Source organism: Lipophrys pholis (genome assembly GCF_963383615.2).
Source record: "Lipophrys pholis genome assembly, chromosome: 10".
Lineage (NCBI taxonomy): Eukaryota > Metazoa > Chordata > Actinopteri > Blenniiformes > Blenniidae > Lipophrys > Lipophrys pholis.
Genome location: NC_137640.1, coordinates 28,866,737 through 28,885,791, shown reverse-complemented (window position 1 = coordinate 28,885,791; position 19,055 = coordinate 28,866,737). Strand labels below are relative to the sequence as shown.

The 19,055-nt window shown below is 45.7% G+C and overlaps 1 protein-coding gene across 1 annotated transcript in view; it reads left to right on the top strand.

Moving 5' to 3' along the window:
* Nucleotides 1-17,453, top strand: part of nhsa (Nance-Horan syndrome a (congenital cataracts and dental anomalies)) — a 73,242-nt gene extending 55,789 nt beyond the window's left edge. Inside the window, exons 2-9 of the mRNA XM_080472604.1 lie at nucleotides 727-879; nucleotides 1,691-1,824; nucleotides 3,802-3,864; nucleotides 5,438-5,630; nucleotides 7,814-7,945; nucleotides 9,325-12,159; nucleotides 13,618-13,741; nucleotides 13,812-17,453. Of these exons, the coding sequence (XP_080328730.1) occupies nucleotides 727-879; nucleotides 1,691-1,824; nucleotides 3,802-3,864; nucleotides 5,438-5,630; nucleotides 7,814-7,945; nucleotides 9,325-12,159; nucleotides 13,618-13,741; nucleotides 13,812-14,493 (4,316 nt within the window). The 3' untranslated portion in view covers nucleotides 14,494-17,453. The remainder of the gene's footprint in view (nucleotides 1-726; nucleotides 880-1,690; nucleotides 1,825-3,801; nucleotides 3,865-5,437; nucleotides 5,631-7,813; nucleotides 7,946-9,324; nucleotides 12,160-13,617; nucleotides 13,742-13,811) is intronic.
* The last annotated feature ends 1,602 nt before the right edge of the window (nucleotides 17,454-19,055 follow it).

Sequence of the window (19,055 nt, the reverse complement as noted above, 5' to 3'; positions counted from 1 at the left end):
AATGATGAATGAAAGAGACGTTTCAGCTGCTGGAGAGTCGTCTCCTCGTCAACATTGTGATTATTAGTTGCATATGAATCATTTTGTTTAATTACCTCTGAATGAATCTCTTATATGTGTATCTTAAGCAACCGGCATCCAAACAGGCATCAGCAGCTTCTTAACTCCACATAGCACCTCCATGTGTGTGTTATGTGAGAGCGTCTCCTCTTTCTGCAACTTGAGGAGGTGTGGGCGGAGCAGGGAGATCAGTTCAGGTACTGGTCAGTGTTTAGAGAATGAAAGTCACACCGTCAGGTTGCATTACATCCTATTGTGTGACTGCAGATTACAGTAAACAGGCGATTGTGTCTGCTGTCATCCCATCTCATCCCTTTGCTTTTCTTGTTTCAACTTCAATTTGAGTCTGATACTTTCTCTCCAGTTCAAATGTTTAGACGTTTCCTCATGAAGCTGTTGAGGTGTGGGAGGATGTCTCTGGCACCACACCGTCTCATTAGGTGCATTTGTCAGCAGCTGTGAGCCCACCTTCATGATCTTAACCACAAAAATGTCCGTGTGGAAATTCACTAGCTTCCTCACGAACCTTTCCATTACTTCTGCTGCTTTGATTTACTGTAAATCCAGCGCTGTGGGTCGTAGCTCATTTATCACATCTCAAAGTGTCTCCAGTTGGGTATGTGAGCGTCTTTGTTCTCTAACCTCACCTGTCCTTCTGTCCACCAGCCGTATCCAACCTGGACGTGGAGAGTAAGCTGACCACACATTACCAGGCTCCCTGGCACCAGCAGAGGAACATCTTCCACCCCTCCACCCGGCCAGCATGTGTGGACGAGCTGCACAGGCAAGCCAGCTTCAGCCTGTGTGCCCTGCAGCAAGGTGAGGCCCCGTCTGACCGCCACGTGTTGGGGGAGGAGCCAGAGCAGCATCCTTCCTTATGGTGCCATTGTTCAAGTTTCTTGTGGGATAGATTCCCACCACGTCTCCGGGCTTATCACTCTGGTGTTTGTCTGCCCCCTAGTGGACGTATTGTGCAACTGCATCCCGATGACGCTCCCATATTTTAAAGCCTGAAATCTTAGCAAAGCTTTGGTATTACTTACATTTTTTATTAATCTATATGTGACAGGTACACTGCTCGATTATTAACTAATCTTGATATTACTACTGATGATAGTACTAGTAGTAATGATGATGACAATAGTAGCAATAGTTGTAAAAGTGAGTGTAATAGTGTTTTTACAGGAATGTCCACAGCAAATGTTCCAGAGAATAACAAGATTTAATTGGTCAAGAGTGGTATATACTGTAAATGGAAAAACATGTTTTATACAACAATTCATTCAAACATTTAGAATTTTGTCAGAGAGCTGCTATTCATCATAATAATTTGCAGCTCACAGCTGTATTGAAATGTCCTCAAGTAAACAACAACAGTCTAATCTGACTCACTAACAAAACACTTTTTCTCTGGTTTCCGAACTAAACGGTCATAAATCAAAAATGGAAAACATGACGATAACATACCAACACAGACACATGTAGAAAAACATTTGTGTTGTTTAGTTCCTCCTCCTCCTCCTCCTTCTTCTTCTTCTTCTTCTTCTTCGACTTGCAGCAGATGCCGTCTCCACCGTGTTGTCATCCTGATTGATGTTTAAATGCCTTTTATAAATGTGTTTTTCTGTAGATCAGCAGAGGAGACGAGCAGGCAGCAGGGAGCGGAGGGTCACCATCTCCATCTCAAACCTGCCCCCCATGCCCATGTACCCCCCCCCTCAGGTCGTCCACAGGCAAGAGAAGCTGGGCTCCAACTTGACAACGGTGAGGCACTTGTCCTGTCGGTCAACAAGTGAAATAGCAAAGTGACTCATTTTCCAGCTTAAATCAACTCTGAGATGTGAAACCGTTGCAGAATATTCCCAAAATATTAGGGAATTCTTGAACAAGCCAAACAGTTTCAACCCCTTTTGAACAGTGTTTGTGAATTCAGCCACACAAAAAGAGCCATCCTCCAACACAGTGAACCACAGTATCAGTATCAATGTGCTCAGAAGTTTATCACCGGTAGATTTAAGGCTCAACTTCTCCATCATCTGCAGCCATTTGTTTTTCTTTTTGATATGTTAGCATTGTTGACGGCCGGAGCCGATATTAGATGGAACCTAAAGTCCACCCTGGACGGGTCAGTCCAGCACATGTCTGGTGATTGTATGAAGGCAAACGCAGTAACCACGACCTGCACAGGGAGAACATGCAAACGACACACAGAAAGGCCTCTGCTCAGCGGTGGGTGGGGTCTTCGGTCAGACAGGTCTTTCCAGCCTTCTGCAGAACCTGCAGGAGCATCAACGAGGCGTGTTAAAACATCAGACACTTTGCTGTTAACTGCTTGTAAATACCTCACGGACGTGCTGGTAGGAGACTGTAAACGTCAACTGCATCAAGAGCAGCAGAGCCTCCGTTTTCAAATAAGAAACACGTCACCACTGCTTTTTAAATAACTTCTCTAATCAGTTTGAATTTCAGTCTGGATAAATATCTACAATGTACACACTCATCTCAACAACGTGTAACTGAAATAGTGCCGGCTGATGCAAAAGCTCATTGTCTGTCCGCACTCATTAGTCCATCACCTCTGATTCTACATTTGGGATTTTAAGGTGGTGTCACTGCTTTCTAACATCTATAGTTTTCATGTGAAAAGGAATATCGATGCAGTCAATTACAGGCAAGACTCATTACCCTGTGTGTTGCTCTAAGAGCTTCACAATCAATTCAGTCAATCTAAACTAGGAGTCTTCAACCGTATGATAAATCAATACATGTGTACATACTTAAACCTGAAAAGCTGAATCTTCTGTAGTTTGAGGTGCAGATGTGACACGTCCGTGAAAAAGTGTCTGCTGTGCACTAAAAATAAAATAAAAGCTGTTTGTATTTCATGGGATTTTGGGAAAGTTACAGGGAAGCTTTGCAGTGAGGCTGGAGGACCCAAACCTCAACCTTAATGTTCAACTGGGTCGTAAGCAGAGTTCTAAAACCACATGTTGACCCTCAAAGACACGGCCACCCTACAACTGTAGTGTTGATAGAGTACAGAGATTAATACACACACACACACACACACACACACACACACACACACACAGATGTATGTATACACACTAATGAATTTGCATACAGATACACAAATCACTTATGTTTGCATGTATCTAAGTGTGTAATATTTGTAATTGGTGAGCGACCACCTAATTGTGTACAATATATTATTTACCTTATTTTATTTCAGACTGTATTATGTATAAATGAACAGTTTTAGTTTGCACATGACTCTTTATATTTTATCGGTTATGGTTACGACAGTAGAGTAAAAAGTAATCCTCTTTATTTTCACTCTGACACAGAGTGTCCCCCCCTCCTGTCGTAACATCAGATTGTTATTGCTGTGCAGTCCTGCTGCATCTGAAGTGACGCTCATATTTCTTCCCTTCAAGCAGCCAGAGAAGCGTTTTAGAGACGCCGCCACACAGTTAGCACCAGAACAGGTAAAGAGGAGCCACATGGCTGTTTGTAATGGGAGTCTGAGCCGGACAAAGGACTCACTGGACGCATTTATGTTTCATCACATTTTATTTTCTTTCCAGCTCATCAGCCTGCTTTGACCCAAATATATTTCACATCTCGCACCAAGTTTACCCGCCTGTGTCTTTTTCTGTTTGTGCGTGTTTGTTGAATATCCCTGTGTTCATTTCTGTCATTTGGTTTTGTTGTCCGTCTTGTTTTTGGCTCATGTTTTAGTTTGAGTCCACGCGTTCCTCCTCCCCCACCGAATGTTGCCGCTTCTCTCCCTGGAGCAGAAAGGTATTGGTCCCTCCCTCCCCCCATGACTCCTGAGTGCTCCGTCTCACACTCTCTCTCACCTGTTCTGGTTTGTTTCAACAATGAAATGCACGCCTTCCTTCATGCAGCTTCCCTCTGCCATCAGTCGTAGTGTGGCGGTGCCCCGCCCACTTTACCAGCATGCGTTGTAGATCTGCTGATTGCTGGGTTCACGTGCAGGCCCGGCCTCTCAGCTCCTCAGTATGTGAGGAATGCGAGCGCCAGGGTCATAATCGCAGCCGCTGCCGCGGCCTAATGATAGGCCCCACTTCTCCCAGCTTGCTCTTGCGATTACCCATGATCCCTCTGTCCTGCGGTTTCCTCGCTGCACAGCAAAGCTGACACCCTCATGTTGCTCCCTTTGTGCAGTTTCCCTCCACAACTATACCGACGCCCACCATGGGATAGACTCCGGCCCTCAGATGGGGTGAAAACACCAAAAAACTTAATGCCACACCTTCTTTTGCCCTCCCCTTTCCTCTGCCTGTTTACTCTTCCTTCTCTGCCTCTCAGAGTCTTTTCCCTCATCATCTGCTCATCCTCGTCTGTCCGACTCTCCAAAAAACTTCCTTTCTCCTCTCAAAACAAATCAGCTGTAAGCTGTTCCCTTTTTTCTGCTAGTTGGGAGAAGTTTCCAAGGAGACCCGTTTCTTTTGTGGCTGAAGGAGGGGGTTTGTCAGGGTCTCATTGGTCTGCGGGGAACACAGAGCACAAAGGCTGGAGTCCGGGCTTTAAATGGGGGGTGGGAGGTTGTCGGGTCGAGGAGGTGGGGACCAGTTCAGTCTGAGAATCACTCGGTCTCTCTGCTGCGATCCCAGGGTAAGAAATGGAGAACCCGTGTTCTTCCAGCATGCAGGAGAAAGACGTGGGGATGATTTAAACCTGGGAGGGTGCGGAGGCACTGAGGAGGATCACAGTGGGGAGTTTGTGTGGAAGTAAGAGGATCCATGATTAATACAGCAGCCCGGAGGAATGCTGCTATCGCCACTCAGATGTTTCCGGAGACTTGCGTATGGATTGTCAGAGGATGAGCTCAGAGTCTCCGAATGAAAATGACAGTTTTTGCTCTGTCGCACTTCTGCTGAGCGCCGTCTCTTTTCCCCAAAGCAGGATTAGTATTTCTCACGACATGATTCCCACTGAAGCTGCTGCAATTTTTAGGTTCCAAATTTTGAGTTTGTGTGTTTTGTCTTTGCATGAGTAGATTCTTCTGGATGCTTTCTGTGCTTTCATTTCTCTCTCACTCCAAAGCATGTGATTCATTTTGGTTGCTTGGCAGATTCTTTCCACTCCAACATGTACCTCAGCAGCTGGAAGGCCATGTGTATTGATTTATCTCTGCTCAGACAGTGAGCAGTCTTTATTAAGACACTAATCTCCACATCCAGCCTCTCCCAGATAGACTGTCAGGGAGAGTGCAATCCCACACTGAGCATTACACATCTGCCCTCCCGAAGCTGAGTGTGTTTAATGTACTTTTACTCTGCTGTACCACTGCTCACGTAATGCTGCCTCACCTTAACATTGTACCCATGCAAATATCCATCTGTTGCAGGCTGCGCCCTCTGACCTCGACTCTGACGGGGTGGCTCTAGGTCACCGGTCTAAGTTTCCCATCTCTAACATCCCCTCCACCCTGGACAAGCAGACTAACTGGACTAAAGCTCTGCCGCTGCCCACACCAGAGGAGAGAATGAAATGCAATTCCCAAGTCGTCACCTCATGTGTCATCCCCATTAATGTGACCGGTAAATTTCAATCACTTCAAGTTTTGCAGTGTGCTTGTGGGACCTCGTTCCAAATCTAGTCCAGCTTCTCTCTCCCAGGAATGCTTCATTAGATCTGATGAGACTCACTGCTGGTTCTCAAAGCGAAGCTGCAGACCAGGAGACAGTGCAGATGCACCAAATGAGATAGACTTGTTCAAACGTTTTTTAATTAATCTGAGACATACACATATGTTTTTCACCTCATTGCAGAGAAATTATCACCTCATAATTTGATTGTTGCAGAGAAAATGCAAGATTTATTGTTCCTACACAGGTGATGCTCTTTCAAAGTAAAATCTCGCAAACAATTAAATACTTATTATTAACAACTAATTGTTCTTGATTGTTATTTTCCAACAGAAAAATATACAATAAGATTTTAAGATGGGAAGATAACTTCCCAAAGAACTGTATAAAACAAGGTTTTCATATCGTTAGTTTTGTACAATTGACTAATATTATATAATACAGTATTAATCGATTCGTGCAGCATCTCAAGCGGCGCCTGTTTTCAGTGCCACAGCTTGCTTAATGCTAACAAGTACAACATGTGGCTATTGGCTAATGCAGTAACTCCTGCAATCCATGCCTTCGTCACCCATAAACATTTAATATCTATAATAATAATCTAGGTTTTTTTCTAAGTTTTGGTAAAGCTGCTAGTATTCTGCGCACTGCGAGGATTCCATATTAACTTGAGTCTGCAGTAGTCCGATGTACATTGTCTTCTGCTACAGATGCAGCATATTGAGCAAAGAAGTTGAGCACAATCTCAATACTAATGTATATCTGCCCCATATGAACATAGAAGAGTAAAAAGGTTTTAACAATGTGACTGTTGGAGGGCCGGTTCATTTTTAATTAATAAAAAGATGCCAAATTGCCAAACATGCATTTGTGGGATGAGTAACGCAGTGGGTATGTGGGTCCAGCCGTCTCACTGTTGCTCGGGAATCATCAACCAAACACAAATTTACTTTTTTATTAAGCAGCTTAAATCTCAGTTGGTGAGATGAAGAAGTTCAGTTTTCTTGTACTGCATTTCTTGCTGCTTGCAGTTTTTGTTGGAGCTGCTGATCTCAGAGATCGTCTGGCATAGCTTCAGCTTTCTAGTGCAAAAATGTAAAAGTGGCACCAATTCTATCAATAAACCCTCGGTGAGTAACAAGCGAGTGATTTATGTGACGTAAAGCTTTTATTTTAGTGGTTACAGTTGTGTAACAAGCAGTGTTGTTCTGTGTTGTGTCAGGAACAGTCTGATCCTGCATAGAGTCACCGCCTTCTGCTTTTTGGGGGATTTGGCGCCACTCATCAACACCACGGCTTTGTGTTGTTTGCTTTCGGTCAAAAAAAGGAGAAACGTTAGTCTCAAACAATGAAATCCTGCATCTCAAAATGAAACTTCATCGTTATCAGTGAGCGTTAATGCTGCAGCTGAGAAACGCTCTCAATTTCATGCCTTGTCACGCTTTGTGCTCGATAACTTTGCTTCTCATGCTCGGACTCTTTGTGCCTGCAAAGAGGTTGCTGTGAGCTGAATGCCAATTAGTTGTGTCCAAATGGTTGAAAAGGCGCACACCGATGTAATTTACTTACACTGCTCGCACTGACTCCAAAGGAGGGCTTGTGCGCCAGCGCCAGCTGAGTCAGAGACAGTCCAGAGTAAAAAATGCACATTGTAAGCAGAGACTAGGAATTGCTATGGTGCTGAAAGGCCTGACTCGCCATCACATGATAGTCATAATGAGCAGAGAGGGAGCAGGAGGAGGATACACAACAACACCGGAGCAGAAACCTTCACAGCAGGACTTTTGTTTTGATTAGTAAACTCATCAACATGTTGCTTCTTATCTTTTGTGTCATTTGACAGTTTTTAGGGTCAAACACAGTTTACCGTTTATTCTCTGCCTGTAGAACAAAATCACTGATTTTACAGATCGGCGATGACATGAGGCAGGAAATAGGCCTGTATCCTGATTTCACACAAAGAGGTAGTAGCTTTGAGCTCTTTCAGATCTCTGTCGTCCTGCTATTTTTGTAGGAGACCTAATTTAGTTCGGCCCAGCGTCGCCTTCTTTCTTGGGAGACAGCGCAAGAGTTAAAGAAGGACTCTGCCGTTGCCACTAAACAAAGATTCCTCAGATGTCCTGTCTTCTTTGCAGGGGTTGGCTTTGACAGAGATGCTAGTGTGCGCTGCTCGCTGGTTCACTCGCAGTCTGTGCTTCAGAGGAGACGGAAGCTGAGGAGACGGAGGACTGTCGCCGGCGTTCCCAGACAGGTGCAGCAAGACTTAGGTATGTCACTGACGACTTCATCCGACACGTCAAACTGTCTGTGAGGCGTCATGCCACTTTATCATGACAGTTATTCCAAAAAGGTTTAGTATTATCAGTGTAACTTACATCTTGTGTCTTTTTTTTTTTAAATTGGGTTTAAAAAAAGTCGTTTAGGACTATTGAGCAGCAGAGTGGAGTTAAATCTAAATAAACTCATCAGTTTGCCGTCGGAGGCCATTTTTGAGTTACTTGTGACAAAATGCAATTATTTTTAAGTTTATCTCAGATCATTTTTGGAATGGCAGTAAATGACGCCTCAAGATGGGAAATGACTGTTGATGGAATAACTCATGAGGGGAGCAGGGGGATCTGCATCTAATAACTAGAAAATAAAAGGTATTTTACTATAAATCAACACAAAATAATACCCTTATAGAGCGAGATGAGTTACTTCATTGATCTCCTCCGGACGGATTATTTTCTGCATTTGATGCATCTTATTCAAAGTTAATCTTTTAACTTCACACATTAGGAGCAGTGGACAAACAAAGGCTTTGCTCAAGGGTCCACAGTGTACTGATGAGGGTGGGAACCAGCACTTCTTTTGACTTGGAATCAAAGCATCTTGTGGGTCCAGACCTTCTGTTCTCGGGGTTGCTTCTCTCACCTCCAGGTTCTAAATCAAGTCTCTAATAGCTTCCTCAACAACATCGTGTGCTCATGCACTTGTGGATGTTTTATGTTCAACTTCGTAAATTTCAAAATTAATTTAATTTTCCTGACTTTTATGTTTTTTTGAGCTGATTTTCTGATCAGAACGAGTCCATCATGGGTAGAGTAGAGTCTTTTCTCTACATTTAGCTCTTACTCATGAATTTATTTGCACATTTGACTCACAACCTGAAGCATATTTTTAGTGTTTTGTGGATATTTTATCACATCGCTATCCTGCAAGAGTGCTACTATGAATGACATTATAAGACCAGAGAAGCTCAGAAAACCTTAATTTCATCCACATTTAACTGAAGTCTACAATATTCCCCATTTCACTGTAGTTTAGTGTTTTGCCCTCCTACCAAACTGCAGCATTTGGTTTGTGTTTTTTGCATAAAGCGAGAAGCGAGGGGTCATCGTGTCGGGGCAAAAGGGCAATTTGTCCGTGTTTGTGGCAGTACTGTTACAAACAGCCGACGCTCTCTTGGTTGCACTCAGGAACCTTTCTGGTGCACTGACAGTGTTACGCTTATAGTGAAACTTCATGCATCATTTGCAATAAAAGTCTGGTGAGAGCCTAATTTGAACCCAACAGCCTTGAAAACCCTGTGTGAATCATTTCTTCTCATTTCGGTGTTTGGACCTTTTCGGCTGACTGTTGCTGTGCTTCTTTGTGGCGGCAGATTCGGACGACTCTCCTGGCTCCAGAGAGAGGACGGTGACCGTCCACTCCAGCCCAGATATCACTCCCTTCAGAGAGGAGCTTGCCGGCCATCTCAACACCAGAGATTCCGGGTGCCAAACGGAGGACTTCCTGATTTCAGGAGCACCGTCTCGTCGGAGGATCAGGGCCCAGAGAGGTCAGGGAGTCTCCCTCGCCCTCTCCCACTCGGCGGGCAACATCACCTCCCTGCCCGACGGCATTGACACCATGTTTACCACCTCCGTGGGAGTGCGCCTGCGATCCCGGAGTCTGCCACGAGATACCAGCCGGATGATGGACAACGGGCATAATGAAAGTGATGATGACAATGAGGAAGAGGAGCTGTCCACATTTAATGCAGAGAGCTTCCTGCCTGGGCCCATGGAGCTGATTCTGAAGGACGAAGAGGAGAGCACGGACGAGCAGGCTGTGAGCGCGCACCAGCTGGGCAGCCTGAAGTACAAGCAGCTGTCGGCCAGTCCAGAGCGCAGCTGGATGGAGCGCGCCAGATCTCACCTGCCCCGAAAGGCTGACATGGGCAGCTGTGAGATCTCATCCAGCTCAGACACTTTCAGCAGCCCCGTCCACTCGGTGTCCGCCGCCGGCGTGCTCGGAAGCCAGATGGACCACAAAGACGACCACCAGTCGTCCAGTGGGAACTGGAGCGGGAGCAGCTCCACCTGCCCCTCCCAGACGTCAGAAACGATCCCCCCCGCGGCCTCTCCGCCACTCACCGGCTCCTCGCACTGTGACTCCGAGCTCTCCCTGAACGCAGCCGGCCACGCCACCGACGACCAGACCGGCTTCATGTTGGACCATTATCAGGGCCTCAGGACGCAGCGAGCAGGCTCCTTCTCCTCCACGGCTATGGATATACTGGAGGAAGTTGGGGTCAGCACCCCTATAGATGTTGACTGGAGTTACTCTCAGCCGGAGCCTCCTCATTCACAGAACTTCAGTCCGGAGCCGAGCAGAGAAGCCGAGAGCAGCCTGGGCTGCCCCAGCTTCACCAGCATGGCCACCTGCGAGAGCAGCTACTCTGACAAGCCGCCATCAGAGAAAGCCGACACCGTCTCACACTACTCCGTAGACACTGAGGGCTACTACACCTCCATGCACTTTGACTGTGGTCTGAAAGAGAGCAGAAGCTTCACGTATAACTATGCACCGTGTGGCTCCGATCGCAGTCTGTCTGAACTAAGTGGACACATGACTCTGGGGAGACGCTGCCTCTCTTTGAGGAAAGCAAAGGCGAAGCCATCTCCGCCTAAGAGGAGCTCCTCCCTAAGAAAAATATGCAGTGAGGGAAACATCCCTGACAAGAAAGAACCAAAGATTACATGTGGCCAGCAGCTCCCTCTGTCCAGGGAGAAGAGACTGCAGCTATGTTTGTCCGGCTCTCCAGGTCCAATAGAAAACTCTTCTGTCTTCAGTGAGCCCCTTGTGGTGTGGGGGGTTGAAAGCTCCACTGATTTTCCAGACTTGGGTGTGTTAAGCTCCACCGATGCTCATTCTTTTAAGGATGAAGGCGCCGTGCAGTCAGACTATGCAGATCTGTGGCTCCTGAACGATTTAAAGTCCAGCGATCCTTACCGATCACTGTCCAACTCCAGCACAGCAACAGGTACAACCGTCATCGAGTGCATCAAGTCGCAGGAGAGCTCCGAGTCGCAGACGTCCCTGTCAGGATCCAGAGCCACCACCCCCTCCCTACCATCAGTGGATGGAGAGTTCAAACTGACCTCCCCGGAGAAGCTGGCGGGCCTGGCCAGCCCATCCAGTGGCTACTCCAGTCAGTCAGAAACCCCCACGTCCTCCTTTCCCTCCACTTTTTTTCCCGGGCCGCTGTCACCCGCAAGTGGCAAGAGGAAACCCAAAGTCCCAGAGAGGAAGTCGTCACTGTCGTCACTGTCGCTGCAGTCTCTGTCCTGCAGAGACGTGGCTTCCTCCAAGAAAGACCTGGAGCTGCCCATCATCCCTCCCTCCCACCTCGACTTAAGTGCCCTTCACAGCGTCAACAACAAGGCTTCGGCTTTCAGGACCCAAATACAAAACCTACATCAAAACAAACAAAAATTAGTGCCGCCAGCCAAACATTTACCGCCTTCCAGCTCAGAGCTGTTCAACGCCCATCCCTTATCCATCACACCCTCAGTGCTGCACTCCGTACAGCTCCGCTCTGTCAGTAAGGACCTTGGCGACAAGCATGAGGCAGCTCCCAGACTCCACTCTCCCACTGTGAACATTCTTTCCACTAATCAATCTGTTGAGCTCAACAATGCTTTGCCATACAACTTCCTTCCAGGGAAGTCTTCAAAGGAGTGGTGGGACTCAGCATTTACCTCAAACAACGAGTTCACAAGTGGCGGGTCAGGATGTCGGATCGAGTCGAGGAGCAAGCCGGACAGAGAGCCTCCGTCAGAGAGCGTGACGGCCGTCGGGCTGCAGTTGGAGCCGAGTGTGAATCCGGCGGGCGCTGAGGTCCCCGAGACCCCGGCTGGTCTGGACGGAGAGGGAAGCAAAGAAAAACCCATCAGCTGTGAAGACCTCAGCTCCCAGGCTGAGGCTTTACAGCAGCATCAGCCAGAGCTGTCTGAGGACGAAGCCTGTCCCTCTCCACCCATTCTGCACAGCCTGCCCAAGAGATGGAGCAGTGTCCATGAAGTGCCTGCAGCTGATGGAGAGTCGGAGGCATTACGAGTGAGTCCGGTCGTCAACGAAAGCAGCAATGAAGTGGAAAATGATTCATCGGTTGTTTCGGCCCAAAGTGCCTCACATGACACCAAGGAGAAGATGGAAGAATATTCCAGTCAAGGTAGATTGTTGTTTTAATACCTCTTGTATCTGTCGCTCCTGTGCACTCTCTTTCATGGGCCTTTCTCCCAAACCTCTGTGGTCTGTACATCCTTCTCATAACCAGAGTGATAAGTTGTAGACCTGATCCCTGGTAGAAATCATTTCTAGAAAGCAGATGGATATTGTTTTAGTGTTTCTTGTTTGTAACCAATCAGGTCACTAAATGCTTATTTTAACCTCCAAGGTTGGCTTATTATGCTTTTTCCATATATTCAGGCCTAAAGAATCCTATCAGAACATCTTAAATAATAACATGAATGCACGTTTCTATTGATCACAAGCTGATGCCGGTTTGTCACAAGAGGCTTTATAAGCTCGTCTGCTGAACACGCAGCAGTTGGGAGGCGTCGGTCGGCTGACAGGCTGGTGTCACATAACAATATAACATGCACCTGAGGGAGAACGTCGGCAGGCCAAGAAGAGAGACGCTTCCTTCATGTTGGCGAACCTTCAAGAGACAATAATATCTAAAATGACTTGTTTGAATAAAGGGGGGTATAAAGAGTTACTCTGATGAAGGTTCATATTATGGAAAATCTTTCCTTCAAAAACCTGAGTATTGAATTCATTCTTTGATTAAGATCATGAAACACGAAGCGACGTTCGTTTTCAGGATTTTCCACCAAATGAAATTTGTCTGGAACCGTAAAACATTGCTAATGATCTGAAAAGAAAAAGCATTTAAAAACATTCCTATACATGCTAAAAATAAGATTGCAATTATGAAGTGTCCCAGGCACATTGTACATGTATTTAGTGGATTTTTTTTAACTTTTAGCCTCTTTAACTGTTTAGCTGTTTATGATCGCTGTGCACTTCCTAGTGGTTAGAGCAGTTTCAGCTATAAAACAAAAAGTTCTTTTTTTCTCTTATTTTTTTTTGTTTCTTTTTTTCCTTTTTTTCTTTGACTCAGGCTTTTAGCTGCAAAATATCCCAGTGAAGCTATCATCATGAACAAATCAAATCTGTCTTCAAATTGGCAGGAGGCCATTTGACAGGACTGCTTTAGATTCTAGAAAGTTCTTTTTTAACTGTTCTTGCCTAATGTTCTCTTTGCCAATGTAATGTAATATGGTTATTTATATATTTTTAATGTAATAATAATAACTCACCATGAGACACGATCAAAGCCTATCTAAATAGAAAACAAGCAGGAAAAAGGTCCAAACAACCAACATCCTGCGCCACAGTTCTTCACACGGGTCAATAGACCTCCAGAGGGAAGAACCGGCTTTGCTTCCTGAAGAGAGGCTTTCAGTCGGATGCTGCTCGTAGATCGAGAGGTTCAGGGAAAGAAAAGCCCCACAAAGGGTCACAAACATCACAGACTCTCAGGATGTGTCTTCCAGCCCTCCGTAGTCCTAAATGCACTGCCCATCCAGTCATAAAGACGGTGACTGTTTATTTCTGCTGACAGACTCTACACCCAGAGGCAGTGCGGCGGCGTTCCCGCACGATGAAACGAGGCCAGAAGATGACGCCGTGTTCCTGTCGCCCAACAAAGCTCGCACAACCGAGGATCTGTTTGCCATGATCCACAGGTGAGTGGCCGGGACCTTTGCCTCTTCGCTCTGAGCTCACAGATTCTTTAACCGAGGTTACCGCTCGCAGGTCCAAGAGGAAAGTGTTGGGGAGGAAGGACTCCTCCGAGCTGGGTGTGAGGAACCGTCTCGGGGCTGCTTCGGGGAACACGCCACCCAGCAGCGCAGTCAGCTCCCCGGTCTCCATGGTGTCTCCCCCCTCCTCCTCCTCCTCCTCCTCCTCTTCCTCCTTCTCCTCCTCCTCCTCCTCCTCCTCCTCCCCCCCGCCCGCCTCCTCTGTCTCCCCCGCGGCGACCCCCCCGGCCTCGCAGAGGGTCTCCGGTCCAATCTACAGGAACGCCAAGAAGTCAAGCACCTCCAACGAGGAGTTCAAACTGCTGCTGCTCAAAAAGGGAAGCCGCTCAGACTCCAGTTACCGCATGTCGGCCACAGAGATCCTCAAGAGTCCCGTCGCCCCCAAATCCCCCGGAGACTCTCTGACGGAGTCGCCCGGACGGCCGGAGGAGCAGTCCGGACAGGAGCAGCTCTCCAGCAGCCCCTACCCCAAAGCCAACACCGAGGGCTTCTCCCTGAAAGCCTCGTCTGCCACCTCCAGGCAGGGACGCTCCAGGATCCCCCCGCCTGCCAACAGCAGCCGCTACGGCGTGCGCAGCCGGCTGTACTCGGCGCCCATGCAGGCCATCTCTGAGGGCGAGACGGAGAACTCCGACGGGAGTCCTCATGACGAGCGCTCGTCTCAGGGCTCCACGTAGGAAACGCAGAGGTACGGGCATGTTGGCAGTTTCCAGCCAAGACAAATGGACCAGAATGAAATATAATATATATGAAACGCAGCAAGAGCAGCAGAGGTAATGAGGTTACTCTGGAGTTAAAACGTTAGGTCATAAGTCTAGTAACTGTGGTTAAATTTTTATGATTTTAGTTTTTGTTTTTTTGTGGAAACAATTTTAGCTGTTTCATACAAACTGTATTTCTAAAGAACTTAACTATATGAAACACACAGATGGCATTTGATCAGATTTGTTTACAATTGTATTCTGTGAACAATCATGACGCTTAAAAGGAAAAAAAGAAACTCCCCATTCAGAACTTAGGATTTTTTTTTTTTTTTAAAAAGCACATTTCCCACAGCCATGCACGCGTGGCTCAGCTGATGACTTTCCCTCCTTCCGCCCCGCTTCTCCTCACTGATGTTTAATCCCATTTCTTATACCGTTTGTACAAATTCCCCTTTTACAAGTTAGAAAAATCCAGTCTGAACTGTTTGTATTCTGTGAATACCTATGCAAGCACACACAGTCCTCCAGCTGGTTGCAGCAGGTCATTTTAAAGCCCTGTGACGTCCACCTCGAACTGAAAATGTGAATCTTGGATCTGACACCTGCAGCACAACGGCCTTTTATATGACGTCCCACTGACTCCGTTTTTAAAGCCCATAATGAATTCACTATTACTCCTCAGACTAAATGAGAAAGCTCGGCACCGTTGTGGACAATCCCGGGAGGCGAGGAGGCAGCAGGGGTTCACGTGGGAAGTGAAAAGGTGATTTATTTTTTTAAAGTTGTAGGCGGTGAATTAGGAGAGCGGCGGGAGAACGACGGGGTCTCGTGATTTTAAAGAATAAAGAAACTGGTCATTTATTGATTTGCTGACTCGGTGTGTTTGCGTATTGTTGAAAGAGGCAAAGACAGCGGAAAGTGCTCAGGAGGATCAGTACTGCCTTATTTTACTCGGCGGGAGACGGTGAAGCGACGCAGCAGCAGGTCGACTCTCGTGCTGCGTTCCAGTTGTCTCGGAACTCCGAATTCAAAATGACATCACTTTCCCTTTAACACTGAGTTGTGGCGTGACGGGTGAACAGAATAATTCTGACATTTCATATCATATGAAAAAAGAACACAGCTGGCTCTTTGTGATAACAAATACTAACATGACAATATATTTCCTGGAAACACAGAGACAGAATGATTTGTCTTTTCTGTGGCTAAATAAACACAATACCATGGAAATTACTTCAAACCAGAAGGGAGGTGCTTCAGATTTGGTCATCTTCAGTATTTCTGAGAGTTCAAAGTATTCAAAGTTTGTACTCCCTCTGGTACAGAGACACTTTAAACTGTGTGCTCTGCCGGACACGAGCCATCAAATGTTTCAGAAGAAGAGAAAATTATTACATTTCAGGTGGAATCAAGAGAAAATTTAAGTTAACAGAGAAAAAAATAAAAACACAGGAAACAATAGTGAGAGGAGTTTGAGAGGAAAGACTTCTGACGACTCAGCAGGAAGTGAACGCCGCTCGGCAGCATCACTTTAGAGTACATGTCGTACCTTTGAGCAGACGGGTTTTTAACAAGTAAAGCTTTTTGCAATTCCTGGTTCTGAGGACAACTGGAACGCTCAGTGACAACCCGAGGTGGTGTTTGAGTTTTTGACAGTGGACGTGATTATCAGAGAAGTTCCAGGATTTTACTGTTTTTGTACCCGAAGCTCTTCAGTCCTCCTCCCAGTCCTCCGGTTTCCTGAGTGGCCAAACAATCTAAATATATTTATTTTTGTAGCAGATGCAGAGAACCTCAGTGCGGCGCTTTGATTCACTTTAAAAACACCTTTAAATAACCTGAAAGTATGCAACGACTGGCCGGTATTTTTAGTAACAGATTATATCGAGATGCTTATTTTGTTTATGAGAGGCAGATTTTATGTGAGACACTGGTTATCAGAGACGAGAGGCCCAGAGACACGAGAGGTGAACCGCAGACCTCGCCTCTCCCCGGCCGTTTCCATGCCCCCGTGTATTCACAGCTGTTTTTTGAAGTATGCAGTTCCTATTGGAGTAATAGTACTGAGCTCTTATGCAAAGCAGACAGAATCCCTGCCGCAACGTTTCATAGGTACTCTGTCTATAAACCAACTCCCATTTGGCCTTACGACGCTCCGTACAGATGCAATAACATAGAACAGGGTACACAAAGAGTTAAGTCTGTGAACCTTCATTCCAACCTTTACTTACATTTCTTCTTGTCTTTTTTTTTTTTTTTTTTTTTTTTTTTTTGCACTGATAAAGTGATATTTGTGAAGTTTCTCTAGTCTCTTGCTGTACCTGGAGTTATTTATAGATCCTTACTGTTTTACTTTCCTTGGCTATAACTTCAGGAGTGGAGTAAACGCACACACACACACACACACACACACACACACACACACACACACACACACACACACACACACACACACACACACACGCACACACGTTAGTGACATCCAGCTGTTTTGCTCTCTGCGTTTACTGGACTGAATCATTCTTGAAAACACAAACTTGTACTAAAGAAGTACCACAGGATGGCTAATGCATTTCATCTGGACTTCAGTTCTACATACTGTACTGTAGGTAGCAGCTTTGGGTTTGTTTGTTTGTTTGTTTGTTTGTTTGTTTGTTTGTTTTTTGTACAAATGTGTAAATACAATTACTTTTTGGAAATTGTCACAAAGGTTGTTTGAATCATTTCTTCTGTAAACAAAAAAAAGCAACATGTTTTGAAAGTTTACATTAATTTTGAACCTTTGTATATTTTTGAGATGTGGAACACTTTTGTCTTGTATTTATTTTTTAGTAAGCGTTGTGGAAATCCCATAGTAAACCCTGTCAAAGCCAACTGCGAGCACAACATGCTGCTTAGCAAAAGTGTATAAAAAGACAAATAAATGTGACTGCATTGAAGATGTCTCACGTCCTTTTGTACTTATTTTCTAATTTTACATTGTTAACCCTCACTCATCATTTCATTTTACTTAGCTCTTAAGTCATCTAGGAAAATTTATCCAACCCCTTGAAAAAAGAAGAAGAATAAACTTCACCGTTTCATATAATTCCTTTAATTTTCTCTGCGTCTTTTAATCAGCTTCAACCCTTCTCAGAAATACTTTCAATCGTTATTAGAGTTCAATCTCTTGCTCAAGATGAACGAATGAGGAGAAGAAGCAGGCAAACGCTAACTTCAATTCAGTGTTTCTGTGACTTTCTGTGACTTACAGTCTGACACCTTTCATGTCACAGACTGATCATGTAAGCAGAAGTTCAGTGAAATAGAAACATATTTGCTTCAACAACCTGAGGTCATTAAAGATTTGTTTGGGGTTTTGTGGAGAATTAATGTGAATCATGTTTTTCAAAAAACGTTAATCTGATGCCTAAATAGCTTTATAATATAGTTTTATCTGAAATAGAATCATCTCTCAGTGCTTATATATAATCTGTTTTGAATCACAATGTTTATGTATTTAGGCTTTTTTAAATTTTGGTTCGCTGCAGTCAGTTATCACGTGGGGTGACGTTTCAGAGAGAAACAGCAGGGGGCGTCCTTCAGCTGCATGGACACACTGAAGCGGCTTCACTGGGGAGTTCAATGCAAGGTGGATGTAAATATGAATTAGCTTCTTTATGTGTCAGATGTATGAGTCAGATTATTTTGGGAGCATCTGATCATGTTATTCTCTTGGCAGTGCGCTCAGCGCTCAGCTGCTGCCTCGACCGTGTGACGTCTGTCTGTGTTTTCTGATGTTCCTGCTCTGCTGCCGCGGCTCCAGTGTGCGGATTCCCTTTGTCGCTCTGGCTAATATCAAACAGGCCATGAAGGACAAAAATGCCTTGTTCCCAGCCGGTGCACGTCAGCTGAGCTAAGACTGTGAGTGAAGAATTAAAAAAAAGGTAAACAAAGCCCCGGACTGTTTGTCAGCCCAAAGTGGGAACCAACCGACGGGCACAGTGCCCGTGACCCCTGACCTTGATTAACATGGGGGACAGGAAGGCTTGGTGTGGAGGGTGGAGGGTGGAGGGTGGAGGGTGGAGGGCTGCTGAAATCAACTACTTTGTGCTCTTGAGAAATGTGCAGGACGTATCGCAGCTGGAATATGAGTCTTGTGCCCAAACTGAACAATGAAACAAGAGTGAGTCTCACCACGAGGAGCTGCCTGCCCCCGGTGGCGGTTCAGTGACGTCTGCTTGTTATGCAGCAGGCTTTGTGTCATCATCTGCCCCGTGGCTGCGTCGGCAGCACAGTGCCACTATACCGCACCGTACAGGCCCATCAGCTCCTTCATCTCAGTCTCTGAACGACAAGAACGCCCAAAGAATCGACACGTCACTTCTTACATTGCGCTGACCTTCAGACGTTAGAGACTGTGTGAAACACAACCGTTTGAAAAGTAGGAGGGTGAAGTGATTTATTTATTATTTTATTATTACCAATGAACTTGGCCGAGAAGGTTATGTTTTCCTCACATTTATTTATTGATTAGTATGTATGTATGTATGTAT